Genomic DNA, 20,686 nt, shown 5'->3' with positions numbered 1-20,686 from the left:
TGTTGTTCACATTTTAGTAGAGGTATCTGTTGTACAAAGAGACTTTAAAAATTAAATGTGGTATCGTAGAAGTTCTGGTTAAAAACAGTTGTCCTGAGTTGGAAAATACATGGATATCGCTGAGACCAGGATTATCATTAAAAACATCCCCCCCCCCCCCTTAAAAACAGATGAAACATATAAAGATGGACCGTTCACTGTTCAGCCCCAGGGCAGGAATGTGGAAAAACTCCATGCAGGTCAAAGGCTTCACTGAAGTCAAAGGCTTCTGCCTGTTGGCTTTTAAGCAGCATAAGGTTTCTCAAACACCCTCGGAATGAGCTCTTACTGGTCAAGCAGTTTTGTTTTACATCAGCTAGAAAACAAATGAAAGAACACAGTGAGCCTGTTTGCTGTTAGGAGGAGATTAAAATTGTACCTTAGAAATGGTCTGACAGCTTCCAGTAAGTCCTCGATTGTACACTACCAAGTAAAACAAAAAACAAAAACCCACAGCCTGCGGTAGTTCCCCTCACCCCTTTACCATCAATAGGATTTCCAAGGGGTCTATATGCACAAAGGAAACTCCAGACTAAAGGGTGGGAGAGAAACAGGCCTTCTGCCACAGCACTAGTTACCAGACAGCAATTTGGGGACTGTAGGGAGTGCCTAGACCCATGATGGGTTCTAAATGGGCTTATAAAAAGGTAAAGAGACCCCTGACCATTAGGTCCAGTCGCAGACGACTCTGGGGTTGCAGTGCTCATCTCGGTTTATTGGCCGAGGGAGCCGGCGTACAGTTTCCAGGTCATGTGGCCAGCATGACTAAGCCGCTTCTGGCGAACCAGAGCAGTGCACGGAAACGCCGTTTACCTTCCCGCTGGAGCAGTACCTATTTATCTACTTGCACTTTGACATGCTTTCGAACTGCTAGGTTGGCAGGAGCAGGGACCGAGTAACAGGAGCTCACCCCATTGCGAGGATTCGAACCACCGACCTTCTGATTGGCAAGCCCTAGGCTCAGTGGTTTAACCCACAGCGCCAACCGCATCCCTTATACGTAGCTGCTAATTCATACGAAGCCCCAACCTGGCTTGAACCAGGTTCTGAGGAGATGGGAAAATAAAGTATCAAGCAGGACATTCTCTAACTTTACCAACTTCATGCTGCTTTATGGCATTTGCACCACCAGTCAGCCAGAACACAAACCAAGGGTGGGATGAAAATATAATGAGTAAAAAAATAATAATTCTGCATTTTGAAAATGAGGAAAGCAACATACCAGGATATCCTCCAACATAAATAGGGTTGTTCGTATCTGCAGAGGTGGAGTGCAGGTGTGGATTGTCAGTCTGAACCAAGTTTCCATCAACTATCAAAGCAATACGATGCTTGCTTTTGTTTGCTTGGAGTTTGTGCCACACTCCATCACACAGACCAGTTGTGCCTTTGGGCTCATAGGTAGCTGTTATTCTACCAGCTCCGTTGTTGACACTGAATAAAACCTACACGGCAGCAGCCATGCAACAATAATAGAAGGAGGCAAGAAAAAGATTTGTTCTTTTAAATATAACAATTTGCTCAATAATGATGTGGGAAAGTTTTCATTTTAACCAAATGGTTGGTAATTCATTCAAAGCTCACTGCCAGTAGCTTTGACAGTTGAGCAGTATGTAATGCCTATGAGACTATTCCCTATCAGGAAGAGGCCAAACTAGCCTCCCAGGAGCCATCCCTATTTTTAGAGTACTACCCAATTGCCTTTTCTAACCCAGGCTAAGGGCTCGTGATGGATCAACACTCCGCCTTGAAGGAGAACTCTAGCATGTGGGGTGCCTTCGATCTCTCCTAGGAATTATGATGTTAGAAACTAAATGATTGCCTCATTTCTTCTATCTCCATCTGATCCCTGTTCTCTGCAGGAAAGGGCATCTTGCACATACCACTCCACACAATATCGGAATCAGGCCTTTAGTGTCGCAGCACCTACCCTTTAGAAATCCATCCCATTAAATATCAGATACGTGCTACCTCTATTGTCCTTTTGGCATGCATTGAAGACTTTTCTCTTTCAACAAGCCTTCTAAGCAGAGATTCTTATCCCAGCTAGCGTCCGGATTTGGTCTGAAACTGCTTTCATATACGTACTTGCTGTTAACTGGCTCTATGTGTGCAATTGTTTTATATTTGTTTTTATTATATTGCAAGATCACTTTGATATGCTGAATAGGAGGCGATTCATAAATGGTAATCATCATCGTCATCTGTCAAGATGGCTCCCTATGGCTCTGGGGAGTTCCCATGCATGGCCTCCTTGGCATCTAGATAGATGCCAGCTGAAGGCTCATGCTGGGTGTGGGGTGGGGTGAAGCATTGCAATAGGCTTCCTTGGCAAGGCTAGTGTTACTCCTGCTACATCATAATCCTTCATATGAGTGTTTATGGGTGGGGAGAGAAGCCGAAGTGGCCGTGACTCACCAGTGACTAAGGAAAAGGCAGTTCTGGATGAGCACAAGCTAGCAGTAAGCAGGGGCTGAATAGGACAACTGCACACACTGAGCAGATCAGGTGGGAGGGCTGCCCCAGAGTTGGGGGCATCATCAAAGCCCATATCTAATCCCCTGTACTTACCACGATGGAAAATTAATCTTTCTCCTGATCTAACAAAACTTTCTAGGAGGTAAAACCATGAAACAATTGTCCCCTTTTCTGACCTTCTGTGTGGAAACGTATTCATTAATGAATTTGCTCACACTCAAAAGCCTCCCCTCGTCCCACTTAATATAAGCTGAAAAGTGCAAAGGAGAAAAGAGGGACAAAGAAAACAGAGAGAGGTAATAGAGGGTTCAAGTTATTCCACAAAAGCTTCGTTTAATGGAAAAAATTCCTAGGAACCTAAAATAGTACTTTGAAGATGGCTTCATTGAAACTGTTTAGATGTATTTTGACGGTTCTCAAGATGGTTTATGCTTTCCTTCATTTGCAATGTATTATCTGACAAAACAGCTTAAATAATTAAGTTTTAGGCTTCTCAGGTTTATTATGGATATATTTATAAAACGATAGCCATGGAATTTATGTCTAACGGGTGTTTTGTTTTTTTTAAAAAACCTTTCACATTTTTCATCATCTTATTTTAGAGACCTTAACTTACTCATTGTTTAATTAAAAGTCCCCAAATAGACAGTTGTGAAATAAGTATTATACTCAGAATGAGGCACATGGGGAGGAAACACGGGTGTAGGAGAACACGGAAGTATGATTCACGGAGATAGCTAAAACATACTAGCTAACTAGTGGACAAACCTACATTCACAACAAATTCTGCATTCAACATTTTTCTGTCACATATTAATAACTGACCCAGCTTTTTCTTCCAGCATTACACATTAAATATGCATTCTCCTTGATTGTTATTAACAGACCCCTGCCAGATTGATTCACAAGCACATTTTCACACGACCTTATAACTCACCTTGCCATTAACTATTTCCAATCCAATGGCATCTACTTTAGCGCTACTAATTCCCAGAAGAACTCCATTGAGAGCTGTGGTGCGGAACTCAAATGTAACATTAACATCAGATCGGACTTTGTAGCCTTCCTTAACTATTTAAAAAGAGAGAGAAATAACAAAGTTGGGAGTTAGTAATCCTTCCTCTGATGTCATGTTCATACAGCGTTGCATTAGACGCAACCCAAAATTTGCACCATACCTAAAGATGTAATGTTGATTATGTGGGTAAAAGTAGGTACACATTTGGACTGTGGAAGATACGCGCTACTGAAAAGTTCTGGGGTAGTCACAATACAAGTTACCGGTACTTCTCAGAACATATACGTGCATGATGCTGTTGCATTTTATAGTCTTTGGTTGTTTGTTAAATAGGGCTTTGATCGAATGGTGTGAAACCTATCTAAAAAAAGTCATTTCCCCTATTGCTGGCTGGGGCTGATGAAAGTTGTAGCCCAAAACATTTCAGGTACACCAGATAAGAATCCATTTTATAATAGATGAAAGCCTTTAAAAAGTGGCTCAGAAACAGCTGTCGAGACAGGATGGGATACCTCCTGGCACACTTCCAATGTAAAATAATGGCTAAGGGCTTGGTTTTGTAGGAGAAAGTACAAATTAAAGCTTCCTCTAAATTTTGCTATATCATAAAGCTTTTACTTGCTCCATGGTTGGTAATACAATTATTATTTTTCTTTCTGACCAATAAACAGTTACTTGAAATGTGATCAATTAAGCAATTATGTTTCAGAATTAAGCAATAGCTGTTTACATATTATCAGTAGGGAATCAGCAAAACTGGAGCAGAGGATCAATACAGGAGTGGAAGTGTAGAATAATGGAATATTATTGTATTATTTTATTTTTGCTTGGGAAAAAAGGTTTGCAAAACAATCTGTTGCTTACCAAGGGCAGCAAAACCACTTCCATCAAAAAACGTTCCTTCCTGGGCTGCAGCGTAACATTTATTCACAGCAAAATTTGAGACTGGGCTCTCTTTGTCCATTTGTTTGCTATTAATGGTTACTCCACCAATGCATGCAGGGATACTGTGAGTAATCTGCAAACAATTCAGTGTCATGATTAATGCAGTATATACATCTCACACACATACACACCACAAAACCTTACTGCTTCAGAACTGTAAATCACTGAAGATCAGGGTTAGTAACACAGCTGTGAGCACATAAAAAGAAAAGAAACAGCATAAATGCATATAAAGTGTGTCCAGACTGTAAACAAAGCAAAGTGCCAGGGTAGTTAGTGAGCCAGATCAGCATTGAGGAGTCCAGGGTTCATGTTTCTACTAAGCAATGAAGGTTGCTGGGTAATCTTGGGCCTGTCATACTCTCTAAGCCTAGCCTACTTCATAAGATTGTTGTGACAATAAAATGGGGAGGAAAAACAGATATCTGAGCTTGAGCAAAAGGCAGAATAAAAAATGTAATAAATAAAAACAGATCAATAATCCTACTTCTAGGGCTGAAATGTGAATTTCTAAATTAAACCGAATCCTGTTATTAGCTCCACAGCAGGAAAAACACAGACACAATACAAATACCTACATTTTTTTCCTTGATGGCTACTGAAATAGAGGGATAGGGGAATTCAGAAAACAGGATGTAGGAAAGAGTTAATTCTCCCTTCTTGCCAGCACCACTGCTGGGATAAAAATCAGACCACCAGAAGTTTATTTAATTTAAGAAATAATGTTGGGAGCCCCAACCTGATTACAGGATACATTTTTCACTGTTCAGAAATGTCATACTGCTTTTGTTATGGCTATGAACAAGCTCCTACTTATTGCAGACACAGTGAAAGCTGAAGCTGCTTCTTTCAGACACTAATACACTTTGCAAAGCTTAGGTAGAAATCACTGCTCTTGCTATTATCTTTCTAAATAAAATAAAGATTCAAAGGACTTGCATACTTTAAACACATTCAGACCTAAGAGGCGAGAGGGATGAACAATGGTATAAAAGCACCAAAACTTCCATGCTGCTGAGATCAACATCTGATATTGACAAGTCAGTGGTGTGCAACGATTCCCGCATGGATTTTGTGTTTCAATGCACTGCAAATTGTTGTTTTCTTTCAGAATGCTGTTATGCAGCCTGATTTGCCTGGCAGACAATAGACATAAAGGACAATTAAAGAGAAAAAGCTTACATTTCCCATTTTCTTGGCTGCATAAGCCGAGGGTAGCCCCCCTAGGTACAGCTTCCCATCCACATCCAATGTATTTCCATCTCCCGGAACATTTACAGCTGCAGATTCCTGCCCATCAACTATGACAACACCTTTCCTTTTAGTATACTCTGTCTTCACCTATAAGATAAGATACAATATTTTGTAAGATGACACCAATAGTTAAGACTAGGAAACATCCAATTAAGAATAGGGTTCCATATATTGTGTGGGACGAGCATGACTATTTTAAGTTTTCTGCTTCTTCCAATACAAGACATCAATGCAATCTTTATTTACTACACAGTGTGTTAGTAAAGAAATGCAAAAGCTACCATGCATTTAATGAGAATTTATTTTTATTTTTAAAATTCCAACATGCAGATAATGAAAAGCTCTGAAATAGTGCAAGAAGAGAATACTTAATCGGGAATTATTTTTCCAACATAAGAAAGTATGTGAGAAAGGCAGGAGGCCCAGACCTAAGACAAGGCTGGATGCAGGCATTTGGCCCACCTACCGTATGCCATTTCCCATCATTGACGATTGCTCCATGAAAGGCTACTGCCCGACCCTTTCCAAGATCAAATGAAAAATAAAGCTTTCCCCCTTGTAGCTGAAGGGCTGCATAATCGACCTGCTTTTGGTGAGTCATGTAATATATTAGGCCACTAGAAGCAAAAGTCCTGAGGTTCAATTGCACAGAAAGCCTAGGGGAGGAAACATGAAATTGATCAGAGCTTGGAAGCCAATGGAATCCCCAATGGAAACTTTTCTAAGCTCTCCAGAGGAAGAGATCGGTGCAAGTATGGTATGCCTATGATAAAGAAAATGAAACGTCATCACACCTATTCTCTGCTTGTGGCTAGAGCTCCACAGGTAAGGAAGGAAGGTGAAGGCAGGTGGTGTGAGAACCAGTAAGGAAGGGAAGTGAGGTAAAGAAGAGGAAGGTGGAAACAAGTCAAGAGTTAGTGAACATGAAGATAAATGGCTATGTTCTCAGGAGCTGCAGTTGAACCAACCAATCTTCCACTGAGGAAGATGGAAGATTCTGGATCCTGCCTGTCTCCATTGAGGGAGGAGCTTTCCTGTGGAGAAGGACTGCCCTCCAAGTGTCTCTGGTGCATAGACTTTAACACACCCACACCCTTTAAAACTAACTGCTTTAGCTTATCCCAAAGAGAGATACATACTTGCTTAACTCTCCTACAAATCAGTGGAATTAAACCTTTCTAAACTTTTATTCAATAGCGCCCTGTGAAACCGGGATGATGGCCTATCTCACATGTTGTGCAGCATTTCACATGTTTAAAAGTTCCATTTAATTTTTTAAAATTAAAATTAATCATAGCAAAATATACCTACTTTTTTCTTACAGTGGACTGATTGAAAAGAAGCATCAAGTGACTGTTCCTTGCAAGGCCAAACTGATGAGCGCCAGAAACATACTTCAGTATTTCATCCTCTGCACAAGGTTTCTATTAAAGAAAACATTAGTTAAAATTCCACCCCTTGCATCCAAGCATTGCTTTGCTTAGCTTTTCACCTGAATGCTGATGCCTCACAATATATAAATCACAAGTATAAAATTCAAACAAAACTAACATTATCAGAACCCAGGCAGAAATGACACAACATTCATCTTTGCAAACAAGAGCTGTAGGTTTAGATCAGGGCTGGGGAACTGGATTCAGAAGTGGCAAGCCTTTTGCAGGTCATTCTGGCATCCTGCTTCTCTCCCCCCCCCCCCCCCGCTTTGTCTGTCTTAACACCTCTCATATCTCTAGGTCTTGCCATGGAGGAAAAGGCTGATTAGATTTTGACCACATACTTTCTTAATTTCTGCAAGAGGCCTGTAGGAAATTGGCATCATCTGCATCTCAGGAAGGATCTCAATGTCTTCTGGCTGGATGGTAGGCCTAGGCCTCTCCCAAAGGAAGCAACTGTCCATATCAACACCTTCATACCTCACTGCAGTGGTGAAATCCAGAAGTCTGGGTTTTAAAGAAAGAATAATTTATTTATTTCAATGAAACACACAAGAAACAGGACCACTGTTAACAGGTCCACTGTGCATACTATGAAAGCTGGAGACATTTTACAAGCAGCGCTTACAAAAACTCCCTATGTGAAATTCAAAAGAGCCCTCATGTTTATTTACACTAGTCAGGCGTCTCCACAATTATGTGTTTTGGGTGTAACATCTACAGGTTTGGCCTGTTCTCTGTTCCACCCAGGACCCATCCTCCATAACAGTCAGCTGTGATTCTGGACTTCGTTGCAACTTTAAACAAAGCGAGGCAAAACTTGACACCTGCATGTTTTCCTGTGACGTGAATGCCAAGTGACGCACATCTCCACCAGCAAGCAACCGTTGTACCCAGAGAATACTTGCAAGCAGCTACAGAGGGGCAACATAATCTGTTGTATCATCATCTGGGCAAAAAAAAAGGCCTTAGGAAGAATTTAAGGTTTAAGGCTAAAGCAATGGAAAGAAGGACAGCAATCTAATCAATTTGATATCATTGTCAAAGAACTATAGCTATGGATTTGCCCATGTTAACTTTGGGGCTTCTTGTGTGTTTTATTATTTCTGGTTTCTTAGCGTTAATTTATAATTGTGTTGTGTACATTATCACTTTCATAGAAGCCACCTTGAGGGAGCTTTGGCTCTGACAATAAAGGCTGTACATGAATATTTTAATTAAATAATAAACTTACTCCATATTAAATATCAAGTTGGTTATACAGCCATAGAAAGAGCCTGCCATCTTTAGTCCTAAAATGCCTTCTCCTGCAGGAATCCCACCAATGAAGAAGTTGGATATATTCATTGGCCTAGTTTCTGCCAATGGGCCAAGCCTAATTTCTGCAGGGCTACTTTCATCCACCTGGACAGTTATAATCCTGGAAAGAAGAAGAAAACACCACAAAGTGAACTATTATCCAATTAAAAAAATGTCTGATTTAAGAACAATAATAGTGAAGAATCAACAGTAAATGAACCAGAAATAATGGTGGTTCTCCAAATGATCTTGCAGCCCTGATTGTGTGGCAGACCAGGCGTGTTCAGTAGCATTCCAATTAATTTCTAGCAGTAATTCAGTTGTAGGTGTCGCATAAAACACTGGATTTATATGTTTCTCCATCTAATAAATAAAATAGCTAATTGTGTGTGTACTTCTTGTATCAGTACTTGGCATGATTCTCCCTGGTGGCCAAAATGTCTAGCAACTTCAAGGGAGCATCCATGCACAACTTAATCAGAGGCTCTGTAGTGTATGCAATTACCATATAAATCACAACTTCTCCATTAACAGCAGAAAAACACAACTGTGGTTATTCTACTGAAATAAACTAAACTAAACTAAGCCAGTTCTTTAGGGAACATGGTAAACTTGACAACAGGACTTAATTAAACAAGTGATTCAGCTTCTACCTCTTATTCCGAGTCAGGATGACCGAATGTTCTCGTCCATCGCTGTAAGTTCCATTAGCAGGCTCAACGAGGACCTTTCTTGTACTTGCTCTGTCCCCGGCATTGACATGCACTGCCAAATGGCCATTGACCAACATGATGGAGAAAAAGGGCTGAGAAAGATGGAGAAGATCAAGTTCAGCTATTACTCTCTTGCATACTCCTTGTAAACTGTGCTGCCCAATCCCGATTCTGCTCACCCCATTCCAATCTGAGTTGTGCTCAACAGTGTGAGCATCCCTGCTTGACTTTGGATGACACCACTAGGGAATGACTAAGAAGACACTTGAGACCACAAGAGCTGAAAAGATGGTCAGGTGCTTACCAGCTGGGCTTGCCTGCGCCTTCGCTTTTCTGCACCTTTACTTAGCCCAACGAGGATGATGCCGCTGGCATTCTTTGTTGCAAAAGTGGCCATAAGTTCTGATTCTGCTGACAGGGGTTTGGGCAGCAACTCAATATAGCCATTGCTCAAGATACTAGCACTGTGTATGGGCTATTTTGCAAAAGAAGAGAAATAAAATGAGTGAATTAGATCTTCTATCTGTCAGAGACATAACAATGCAGGAGTTGATTATCTGACAATTTATCAACATTATAGCATCCATTATAGTATCAGCAGACACTGTTGATTGGTTTTTCCAGCAACAAGTAGCAATCAGTTTAAATTTACCAAGAACTGCATATGTGTCCTACCTCCAGAATGCAGCCTTTCCTCACACCGTATGAGTTTTTAAGCAAATCAAAAGTGGAACGGGATATTTCCAAGTTCTTAATACATCCCACATATTTTCTGCTGTTAAGCCCTTTCCTAAAAAGAGAAAATATTATTGGAGTGGGGAGAGAAACATTGGTCTACGATATTTAGCTCAAAAGGAATGGCTGCGTAAATCCAAATTACAGAATAAGCAAGCACACAATGAAAACTAGTAGAGGGAAACGGTTACTGGATACATTCACAATCGTTTTGAATTCTGTCCATAAATTAAACCTGACACAGCAAGAAACTTTTTCTTCCCTCTCTCCCTGCATCTCTTCCCAGATTCTCAGAAAATTCTTAAGCAATGTCAGGGCAATTTTCAGTTTGGTATTGGTATTCAGTTTGCAATATGCTAGGCAGAAAAGAAGGGGGGGATGAGTGTATTTATATAGATGGTGATGCACTCATGTTTGTTTTCTTAGTTTGCTTGCTTAGTTAGTTTATGAAGACAAACAAAAGCAAAAAACACAAAATAAAACACGATATAAAAACAAGTAAGGAGTGTTATGAAGCCTGAAGTTCAAAGCAAATTAGGAGTTCAAAGGAACCTGGGACGCTGCATTTAAATACTATATTTGAAAGTTCAAATATAGGAAGATCTAAGTGTGTAACTCTTTTTATTTAAGCCTACCTTACTGCCCTTGACCGCGGTAACCCGCCAATGTAAATAGGATCCTTATCAGAACGATTCAGGTCAGATGCTGTACCAGGGGATATTCCTTGCTTGGTTTCTTTAGAACTCAGGTTATAAGCATCCATGACTGCCAAAATCCCTGAAAGGGTAATGAAATCAGAGATTAGCAAACAGAAATATCTGAGATTTTGCTATGCTACATTTGTTACGACTCAAACATTACAGCAAAACATAATAGTAACAGGATATCATTTTGACAAACTGCTTTACTAATATGAGTCTAGATATTTTACTGAGCTAATCTAATTCTTCTATGAAGGCCCCTTCCTCATTAAGGAAAAATATGAAACATATGGCTTATATGCTATTTTGGACACTATTTCCATAACAGGTAATAGCACTGTCAATTTCCAAGTTTTTCCAGTCTTCCTGATTCAACAAACACATATGCAGTAAATTTCTCATAGGTTCATGAACCAAAACCTCCTTGGGGTGAAATCCAACAATGTATGTCTGCCTGCAGAATGAACACAGCTGACAGAATGGATCCTGCTTTCTCCATAATTCCCAACCCCAAATTATTCTGGAGGACTGAAGAACGCTCCAAAGCAGATGAGGGAAGCAGGGGCAGGAGATGGGAGCTGAAAGGGAGTTAAGAGGATGGGGAAGCGCTCTTGCACAAGCAGATGTCCATTCACTTGACCCTGGATGACATTCCTTATTTATTTCCATGTTTCACAAGTCAAGCTCTTTGTGAGCAATGGTTTCCAGTCACTCCAGTTGGATAGTGACTGGGTAAAGTACTTCAGACACTGTATGATTTCTTCCTTCCACTAACCAAGTTCCAATACTTGGTTATACGGTTGTGAATCTTAAAGGGCTAATCTCAGTTTAAATCCTTGCCTTGCCTCCACTGTTACGTAGTTGAGTAGAGACCTCCACAGAAAACAACTATATAGATTCCATGCTGAATAATCTCACTGTCTGGAATTTACAACCTGATTTGTCGCATGGTTAAACTGATGTAAGGACATTTTAGCATTAATCCAAAAGATCAAAGGCCCATGGAGAATTCAATTAAAGTAAACAAACCTAAACAGATCTTTTGAATGTGTAAGTACTTGAGCTTATATATGAATTGTCAACTGTCAGGCGCTGACATCAGCGAGAACAGAACCAACCAGTCAAAACAATCTCCCACCAAGGAGTAATAAAAAAGAAGAAAAGTGACCTTCAGAAAGTGACCTTCACTGATAAATCAGATCAATGTGAACAGAATAACAAAACAGCATAAAAAGTAGAATCCTATAGCATGAGACCGAACCTCCATCTAGACCAGCATCCTACTTCCTGAAGTAATCTGGGAATGTTACAACATGTCATCGCATGCTAGCAGCCAATGCTCTCATACTACTTATCAAACCTTTATTAGGCATTGTGCAAATAAAACCATAAAAGAGGAAATAACATATAAAAGCTTTGAAATATATATAAAAGGCAGCAGTTGGCTACATACATATATATATATATACATATAAAATCAGTGGTTTTCGTTGTTAACCTGCTCCTTGGAGGACTGCTGCCAAAAACTCGGCTACCCCCGCCGTTACCCTTTGGTCGACGTCGGATAGGCAGAATCCCACACATTCACCTTGCTGGGGTTCCAGACCACCCAAAAGAGGGGACAGCACGCGTTGACGTGGGATACTGTACAATGGGCAATGAAAGAGAATATGCTCTACAGTGTCCGGGACATTCATAGAACATCTGCAGAATCTCTTGTTTCTAGGAATGTTTTGATACCTTCCCCTGACAAATGCTGAGGGAAAAACATTCAAACGGGCCAGCATAAAAGCCCTACGTTGGGCTGGGATTATTAATTTAGTGACGTAATTGGCTCTGCTGTCTAGGATATTTAAATCATAGAATATGGGGGAGCAAATTTTGTTTACAGCTGCCATAATATTTTGTCTCTCGACATCCTTTAGTCTAGTTAGGATATTATGAAAATGTATTGCTCATTAGAATTGTACAGGGGCTCCAGCTCGATGCCTAAAGATTCAATCTTTTTTTCGAGGTACTGATACCATCTTGATTTATAGGAGTCTTTGAGCAAATCAGCGAGCAGACTTGATGGAGGGCAGCGAAAATGGCAGCGTAACCAGTACTTTATTGAGGTGGACCATGCCCAATATTCCATTGTGTGTATGCCTATTTCTGCACACATTGTTTCATATTTGATCACAGCTGGGAGTCCAAGAATACGTCTCAGAAAGCTGGAGTGAATCTTTTTTAAATCACTGTTATATGCTTGGACCCATAGCGGGATTCCATAGAATATCTGGGATTGCACTTTTGTTTGAAATATCTGATTGGCCGCAGGAATAAATTGATTACCTTTCTGATAATAAAAACGGGCAACTGCTGATGAGGTACACTTTGCCTGTTTTATGGCATTTGTGCGATGATTTGCCCACCCTAAATTGCTCTGGAATAAGATTCCCAGATACCTATAGATTTTCACTTGTTGGATTTCTTGCCCTCTTATTTTCCATTTCTCTAATTTCCAACCATTCGAGAAGACCAAAATTTTTGTCTTCTCATAATTTATAGAGAGTTTGTTACATTCGCAGTAAAGGATCAGAGAAGATATAAGACGTTTCAGACCCAAGCTCGTTAATGATAGTAGGACAGCATCGTCTGCGTATAATAAGAGAGGAACTGGTTTCTGATTAAGTTTAGGGGCATGTGATTCTATTTTTTGGAGGTGATCTGGCAAGTCTGATAAAAATAAATTAAATAGAAAGGGAGCGAGAATACACCCTTGTTTTACCCCTTTCGAGTTTGGGATGTCTGATGAAAGGTGACCTTTGGTGTTAAGTTTGACTTGACAGGTATTGGAAGAGTATAGATTTTGTATTAGAATCAATAAGCGTTGATCAATTTTTAGTTCTGCGAGTTTCCTCCACAGCTTTGGGCGGTCAATTGAGTCGAATGCACCACGAAAGTCTACAAAAGCAGCATATATCTTAGATTGCCTTTGGGATCTATATTTTTCAACCAAATGCATAAGTATAAGGCAGTGGTCTAATGTAGAGCAACCTTTGGAGAAACCTATTTGTTCTTTCCCTGGTAAATTTAGATTTTTCATCCAGGTAAGAAGTTTAGATAAAAGGTGCTTGGCGTAGATTTTCCCTATCACTGATAATAGGCTTATCGGTCTGTAATTCCTTGGTTCTTTTGGGTCACCGTTTTTAAAGATTGGGATAATTATTGATCTTAACCATATCTCAGGTATGATCCCATATTTATCTATGAGAGTAAACAATTGAGCTAAGGGTTCTGCCCACCAATCTATATAGGTCTTGAATAATTCTATTGGTAGACCATCTGGCCCAGGAGATTTCCCCGATTTGAAATTTTTAACTATCTCTCTAATTTCCTCTTCTTCTACCCTTGGCCACTCCTGGAGTTTATTGATTTTATTTTTAGTGGTCTCATTTCCTTTGAGTTCACTGTGTAGATTGTTAAATACAGATGTGAAGTATTGGGACCATTTGGATTCTGCAATTGGTGGTAGAGTTAGTTGGTTTTCGGCTTTCAATCCTCCGTACACCAGGTTCCAGAACGCTTTGTTGTTTTTACTCTGAATTGAGTCGAGTAATTGTAGCCATTTTTGGGTTGCATATTTCTGTTTCTTTTCGGCCAGAATGTAATGGTATTGTCTTTTTTCATCAAGATAAGAGGGCTCTAGTTTAGCGCGATTATTTTTAAATGTTTGGCGCAGCTTTCTTTTTAGCTGGAAACATTCATCATCAAACCAAGGGCTAGCGCTATGTTTAAGTACCCAAACTTTAGGTGGAGTACTAAGCTCTACAAACATTTGGAAGATTTCATTATAAATTTTTGGAATATCACTGTAGGGATTAGTGGTCTTTAAGTTGGATAATACTTGTTTTCTCAGGTTGGCTGTAAGTTTTTGCCCCACTGCTGCATTCATTTCCTGGGACCATTTTAATTGGGTCATTTGTTTGTATTGAGAAGGTTCTATGATATTGTACTTGGTTATTTTGGTTTCGTCCTTTAAGTTAATAGACAGCAATAATGGCTGATGGTCGCTTTCGGTACGCGTTCCAATTTTGAGGTCCATGATTGAATTTATAATATTATAAGGGACAAGAATATAGTCGATGACACTGCATCCTCGGGGGGAGAAGTATGTAAACTCCCCGCTTCTATCGCCTTTTGTTGAACCGTTCACAATCTGCAAATTAAAGTTGTTACATAATTCAAGTAGGCGTAAGCCTTCGTTGTTTACAACCCTATCTCTGGAGAATCGTCCTATTTTCAGGGCATGTGCGATATCATTATCAGTATTCCAATTTAGTTTGCTACATAGTTGTTCATTGTTGGTTCCCACTCTGGCATTAAAATCACCTGCTATTATCAGTGAGGCATTTGGGTATTTATCGATCAAATTTTCTATATAAAAGGTTAGTTGTGACCAATTTTCACTGCTGCTGTTGTTTTTGGTTGGGGGGATATAGACATTTACAAGTAGCAAAGTATCGTCTTTTTGGGTTAAAAGTAGAGCTTGTGCAAGTGGTAAGCATTTTTCTAGCTGCTTGATTTCAAACCCTAAGTTGTCTTTGATCATGCAACAGAACCCTGCTTTCGGCCGGCCCTTCGTGTTTGTTTTCACTGCGGGTTTCGTATAGGAGGTGAATCCATTGATTTTAATATCTCTAGTTGACCATGTTTCTTGTAGAAGTATTAATTCAAAATCTTTAAGGAAGTTCATTAGGTCTGGGTCTCCGTCTTTGTTTCCCCACCCTGCAATATTCCAGGACAGCAAGCGTAGGATCCGTTTTTGAGTTGATGGCTGGTTGACAGTATTTAGTCATTCTAGTTCTGTTATTGAGTCCAGCGAGGGATTTTGTCTTGTACAGATACAGCCATTTCTCGCTGCTTTCGGCGGGGAACATAATGGTGGGTCTTTTAGATTCTTTTTTAAAGTGCGGGAATTTAAGATTTCCTCCCTTTCTTGGTTTTCTTCCTTAACTATTCCTTGTTCCTGAGAAATTTCTGTGGTTGGTAGACTGTTGTGGACAGTAGGACTGTTTTCAGTCTCTAGTTCCATTTCTTTGGCCTCATTTGATGTTGGGCTCAGTGAATCAGGTCTGTTGGAGGTCATCTTTTGTTCGGCAATGTTAGAGTCCTTTGTAGTACTTAAATAAGGGGTACCTATTTCGTTTAGAGCTAGTATTTGATATCTCAGCCAGGAATTTGTAGTCTCATTGCTGGAGTTTTTCCTTGCCATTTCATATTCTAAAGGAGGCTGGATTTGAAGGTCTGCATCTATGCATTTGAAAGTTCCATTGGTGGCTTTCTTTTTGACTATGCATTTAGGGGAGAGGGCTGGTAAGTGTAAAGTTTGATTGTGTATTGTTTCTACTGCATTTTGTTGCCCTTGTTGGTGAATTTCGGTCAATCTGGCCTGTAGTTTCGTCAATTTACTGAGTATGTTTATTTGTTCTTTGTCTGGTAGCTTGGTAAAGTTACTCAGCAGATCTACTTCTTCTGGGACTGTCCAGTCTATTGTATCAAGGGCGAGGCTGTTATTTGATGCTACAGTCGCTTGGTTTGAGAGCTTGGATTTTTCTTGTGTGATTTCCCGGGTAGCTGGCTGCGGTTTCTCCCATCTACTGGGTTCTTCCACGGGAGTAGGGCAGATGTCGGCTTCTGGTAGAATGGCCTTATTCATCTTGTTCTGTCTTTTAGATGCAATCAATGGTCTGAGTGATATATCTTCAAAGTGTCGACGCGGAATAATTCCTTTCTGGGCTAAATAAGCCTTTACCCTTAGGATTTTGGTTGGAATTCTATGACTACCAAATTTTAGTAGTACTTTTTTGGAATGTCCATCGTTAGTGAGCCTCTTGACTGCTTTTAGGTCGATGCTTCCACCCTCAAGGCCTAGGAGCAGATTTAGATGGTGTCTGGCCCAGAAGGATGACTCCCAGTAAGGTAGGGGCCCTCTATATGGAAAAATGTGGAGAACAATCTCGCATGGCCTCAGTATCAGGTTGACTGAGTGAGGGGGGCTTCCTCTGGTTTTTGGTTGGTTTAGAGGTATAAATTTGTATTTGTTCTGTTTGTCTCCAGGGCTTATTAAGGATGGCAAAAAGGGAGTAAGTTGCCTCCTTTCATCTGGGTTATCCAGCTTCTTGGAGATGTTTTGTAATTGTTCAAAGATTTTTTGAACTGTTTGAGCAGTCATTAGGCAGCATTCCTCCAGCAGCTCCACCTTTCTATCAATTAGCACTTGTGCCTCGATTATGGGAGTAGTAGCCTTGTCCTCATTTATTCCTAGGGATATCTCTTCAACTGTCTTTCCATGTAAAGAGTTGAGGAAGGTTTTGGGAGGAGATATGTGCTGTTTTTGAGGTAGCAGGTAATTATCTAGATTACTCTGTTTAAAACCGGAGAGCTCTGCGTCAGTTTCTGTATCAGAACATCTGAGTCTTTTGGCTCTTCTCATTGCTAGATTCTTCTTAAATCAATGAGATCAGACTTCTAAACGGAGTGATAGAGTGTTAAAGTTCTCAGGTCGCAATCTCATTCAGTTCTCATTCAGTCCTGGCTGGGCTGCTGCGAGGAGTTTAAGACTGGGTCCAATTAGAGCACTCCTTTGAAGTATCCCCCCCACTTCTTCTCAGTTTGTTAAAACAGCTGAGATGTTTGGGGGTCCACGAAATTAGAGGTGGTGGGAGAAATTTGTGGTTTTATAAATTTATAGTTTTTAGGGTTAAAAGCCCATTAGAGGTCCTTAAAGATCCTTGGGATAAGTTTGTCACGAGGAGTCAACGAGAAACTGGGAGGGAGTGCCTTAATGCCCGGGAGGGAATGTCTGAGAGCCTTCGTTAAAACTTCATTAACTTCACTAAGTCCCGGCACCGAGGAGGATAAGATAAGATGTTCAAAAGCCCAGCGAAGTAGCGAAAGGAAATAAAATCCAAAAGAAGGAGGAGAACCGGCAACAAAGGCATTTAGTTAAGAAATTCTTTGAGCTCCGATAAGAGCGTCTTACCTCGGCGCCATCTTGGGGAACTCTCATAAGAACACTGCTCTCATAAGAACAATGCTCTCATAAGAACACTGGAAGACCCGTTATAATTTGGTTCCTCTAGTCAAATATTATCCTCTAGTTGGGAGTGGCTCTCCGGGAGTCTAACCCAGCCAGAGGCCCCAGCTTAGGAAGATGATTAGTGGTGGCCAACATCTCATGCATGACATCCAGGACATTGGGAGGAGCCAGGGAAGGAGCTGAATGTGGTGGCCATGCAGCTTTAATGGCAAGTGGGAGAGAGAGAGCTCTCTCCCCCTGGTGCCACCACCAGTGGGAGGCTACTTCTTGTGGCAGGAGGAGGAGGAGCTGGCCACTGGAGCTGCATTGTGCTCGGTTCCATGCTTTGCCGCTGCGCTTTTTGGACATGGGGGCAGCCCCACCCCAAAAAAATATTGGTGCCCCCTAAAAGGGCTCAATCCACAGCAGTCGGTGCCACTAATCCCCACCCAACCTGGGGGTGCTGGGGATTAAACCTGGGTCCTCCTGCATGCAGAATGGATGCTCCACCCAACTAGGGGTCATCATCTTGTTCACACACACACACATATGCTTCTTGACTGTCACTTGGAACGTTTCCTGTCCCAGCACGAGCCCCTTTATTGATTTACGTTATTCACCCTAATGTACAACAAAGTGCATTGTCCTCATAAAACAATTCTCAAAAGCCAAGAAATGTTTAAGCATCTGCACTATATTGAAAATTAATTCACAGAATACAGCTTTTGTCACTGTTGCTGATACACAGTTCCAATAGATCAAGTAACTTCTCTTAGAAGTTGGATACAAAAAACATAAGAAAGAAGTTATGGTGAAGTCTATTTGGATTTAGCTAAAAACATGCCTGGACATTTGCATGAAGCTGTGGCCTTTATTAAAACAATGCAAGTTAAATCACCTGAGACCATTATTTCATCAAAATCATGGAGACAGGAATAGTTTACTTTGCTTGGATTTCCCTCCATTTGGCTATCTGCTAATAATTACAGAAAGAGTAAGCATCTGCTTTTTTCAGCCCATATGTAACATTTTACCTTCTTTTTTGTTTCGGGTGAATGAAATTTTATACCATGTCCCATTATTGTAGCGGCTTTCTGTTTTAAGGGTAAGAGGACCTGAACCAAGATCAACAGTTAGCTTAACTTTGCCATCCACAAGCTCCAGAGACAAGAAATCCCTCTGCAAGGATGAAACAAAAGTCAGAAAATAAATAAAATCTCTTTGGTAACCCCCTCTCCTCTCAATAAGCTCAAGGCAACATACAATATTAAACACCAATGGTAGTATCCAACCAACCTGATCCTGCTCAATGGAACTTCCCCCTTCATCTCCAAGCATGTTCCATGTGCCCTGCCCAAATCTGCTCTAGAGGGTTGGAAGAAACCCAGAAAAGATTTAGGGGTTTGTGCAGAGGGAGGAGGGTGACAGTTCCATTGTGCAAGAACAAGTTAGTTGGATACTGCCCAAGATCTTATGTATGCATGTCAGGGGAAAATAAAGATTCTATATGCCTTTAAACAATGTTTTTCAACATTCAGCAGAAAATCATAGTACTATATAAATAGTCAGTGTCACTTTTTGTTGAAAAGTATATACAATCACTAGTCATTTCCACAGAATCTTTGGAAACTACTGGTCTAAATAGAGCTTTTAAACACCAGGTGAGTTTTCTTACTGTGCCATTAGAAGTCAGGTACACTAAGAGCCCATTTGGCGAGAAGGTGCTGAAAAATACTATGATTTGGGTCACAGTGGAGCGAAGTGACTTCTCCACCACTGAATATCCACTCCCATCAAAGTGAAATGAAGTGTCTTCATCCTGTGGGCTACAGAAACAAACAAAACATTTCAATGGTTCCAGCCTCCAGAACCTTGAGCTAATCATTTTTATTTAAAAGCATTTATAAATCATTTATTTATTTAAAAAACACCTCTAAGCAATGCACATTACAAAAACTGGGCATTTTCAGCTGTTGCCTCTGTACTGTGGAATGCTCTCCTCTCTACCACATATAAAGCAGTAAGCTTCCGTTGCTTCAGGCATCTTTTACAGATTTATAATTTTGCCCTGGCTTTCCCTGATCTATGGGATCAGCCCATGTTTGATGTGTTTGAATTCCTGTTTTATGTTTTCATATGGTGTTAATAGTACTGTTTTTTGTGTTGTGGGTCACCATCCTATTATATTCTGCAGGGTGTGATATCACAAGTTGAATTTCTCCGGGTCATCTAAGTGATCTTACAGACCAATACAGGGGGAAATTTGCTTGTTTAACTTCAATTAACTGACACAATTTGCCTACCACGTTAACCAGCCTGATAAGCCAAATTGCAAATTGCGGGCATATTCTGACATAATTATTATGGTAAAACCATCAAGTGCAAAAACAGAATATGTATGTTCCAATCTTCCAAACTGCTGTCACTGATTTACTGGATAAACACTTTCAGGGAAAATGGCTCAAGAAATCAAGCCATAATTATAAGGATTGCTCTGATGATATTATAACATTTCTAAAATAGTCCTGCATCCCCCTCTGCTGGTTACAAATGATACCTACCAGGAATCTGCAAAATAAAATATATATTTTTTTGTCATATACAGTTGTTAAAACATGAATACTTGAGAACTAAATGAATGTAATATCTGATGCTATTTTAAAGCACATTTTCACAGAGAACAAATATACATGCATGGGAAAACATCCAAATCAGAGTTTAATCATGGGGAATGTGCTCTGCTTGCACGTGTTCCCTTGTCTACTTTCTAAGAGTAGCAGTTGTAATAAATTATCATCCCCTTGTCATGTAATCATAAGATCACTGTGAGGTAGGTTAAGTGGAAAGATAGTGACTGGCTGAAAGTTTGCTTCATGTTTGGGGATTTGAACCTAAGTCTTCCTGGTTCTAACCACTGCACCATGCTATCTCTCATTTACACCAGTTTCCTGTGACTTTCAAACTCAGGCAAAAAAACCGATCAGCGGTAACCACAGCATTCTGCCCAA

General features: G+C 40.4%; 1 protein-coding gene across 1 annotated transcript in view; it reads right to left on the bottom strand.

Moving 5' to 3' along the window:
• LAMA1 (laminin subunit alpha 1) overlaps positions 1-20,686 on the bottom strand; it is a 92,248-nt gene continuing 71,562 nt past the window's right edge. Inside the window, exons 49-63 of the mRNA XM_081205509.1 lie at positions 19,354-19,504; positions 18,713-18,857; positions 10,550-10,691; positions 9,855-9,969; positions 9,484-9,654; positions 9,120-9,271; positions 8,402-8,587; positions 7,512-7,674; positions 7,046-7,158; positions 6,201-6,390; positions 5,663-5,821; positions 4,400-4,553; positions 3,455-3,588; positions 1,262-1,484; positions 1-355 (exon numbers count right to left, since the gene is read on the bottom strand). Of these exons, the coding sequence (XP_081061635.1) occupies positions 195-355; positions 1,262-1,484; positions 3,455-3,588; positions 4,400-4,553; positions 5,663-5,821; positions 6,201-6,390; positions 7,046-7,158; positions 7,512-7,674; positions 8,402-8,587; positions 9,120-9,271; positions 9,484-9,654; positions 9,855-9,969; positions 10,550-10,691; positions 18,713-18,857; positions 19,354-19,504 (2,359 nt within the window). The 3' untranslated portion in view covers positions 1-194. The remainder of the gene's footprint in view (positions 356-1,261; positions 1,485-3,454; positions 3,589-4,399; positions 4,554-5,662; positions 5,822-6,200; positions 6,391-7,045; positions 7,159-7,511; positions 7,675-8,401; positions 8,588-9,119; positions 9,272-9,483; positions 9,655-9,854; positions 9,970-10,549; positions 10,692-18,712; positions 18,858-19,353; positions 19,505-20,686) is intronic.

Source organism: Podarcis bocagei (genome assembly GCF_964188305.1).
Source record: "Podarcis bocagei genome assembly, chromosome: 8".
Lineage (NCBI taxonomy): Eukaryota > Metazoa > Chordata > Lepidosauria > Squamata > Lacertidae > Podarcis > Podarcis bocagei.
This window is presented reverse-complemented; position numbering and strand designations above follow the sequence as displayed.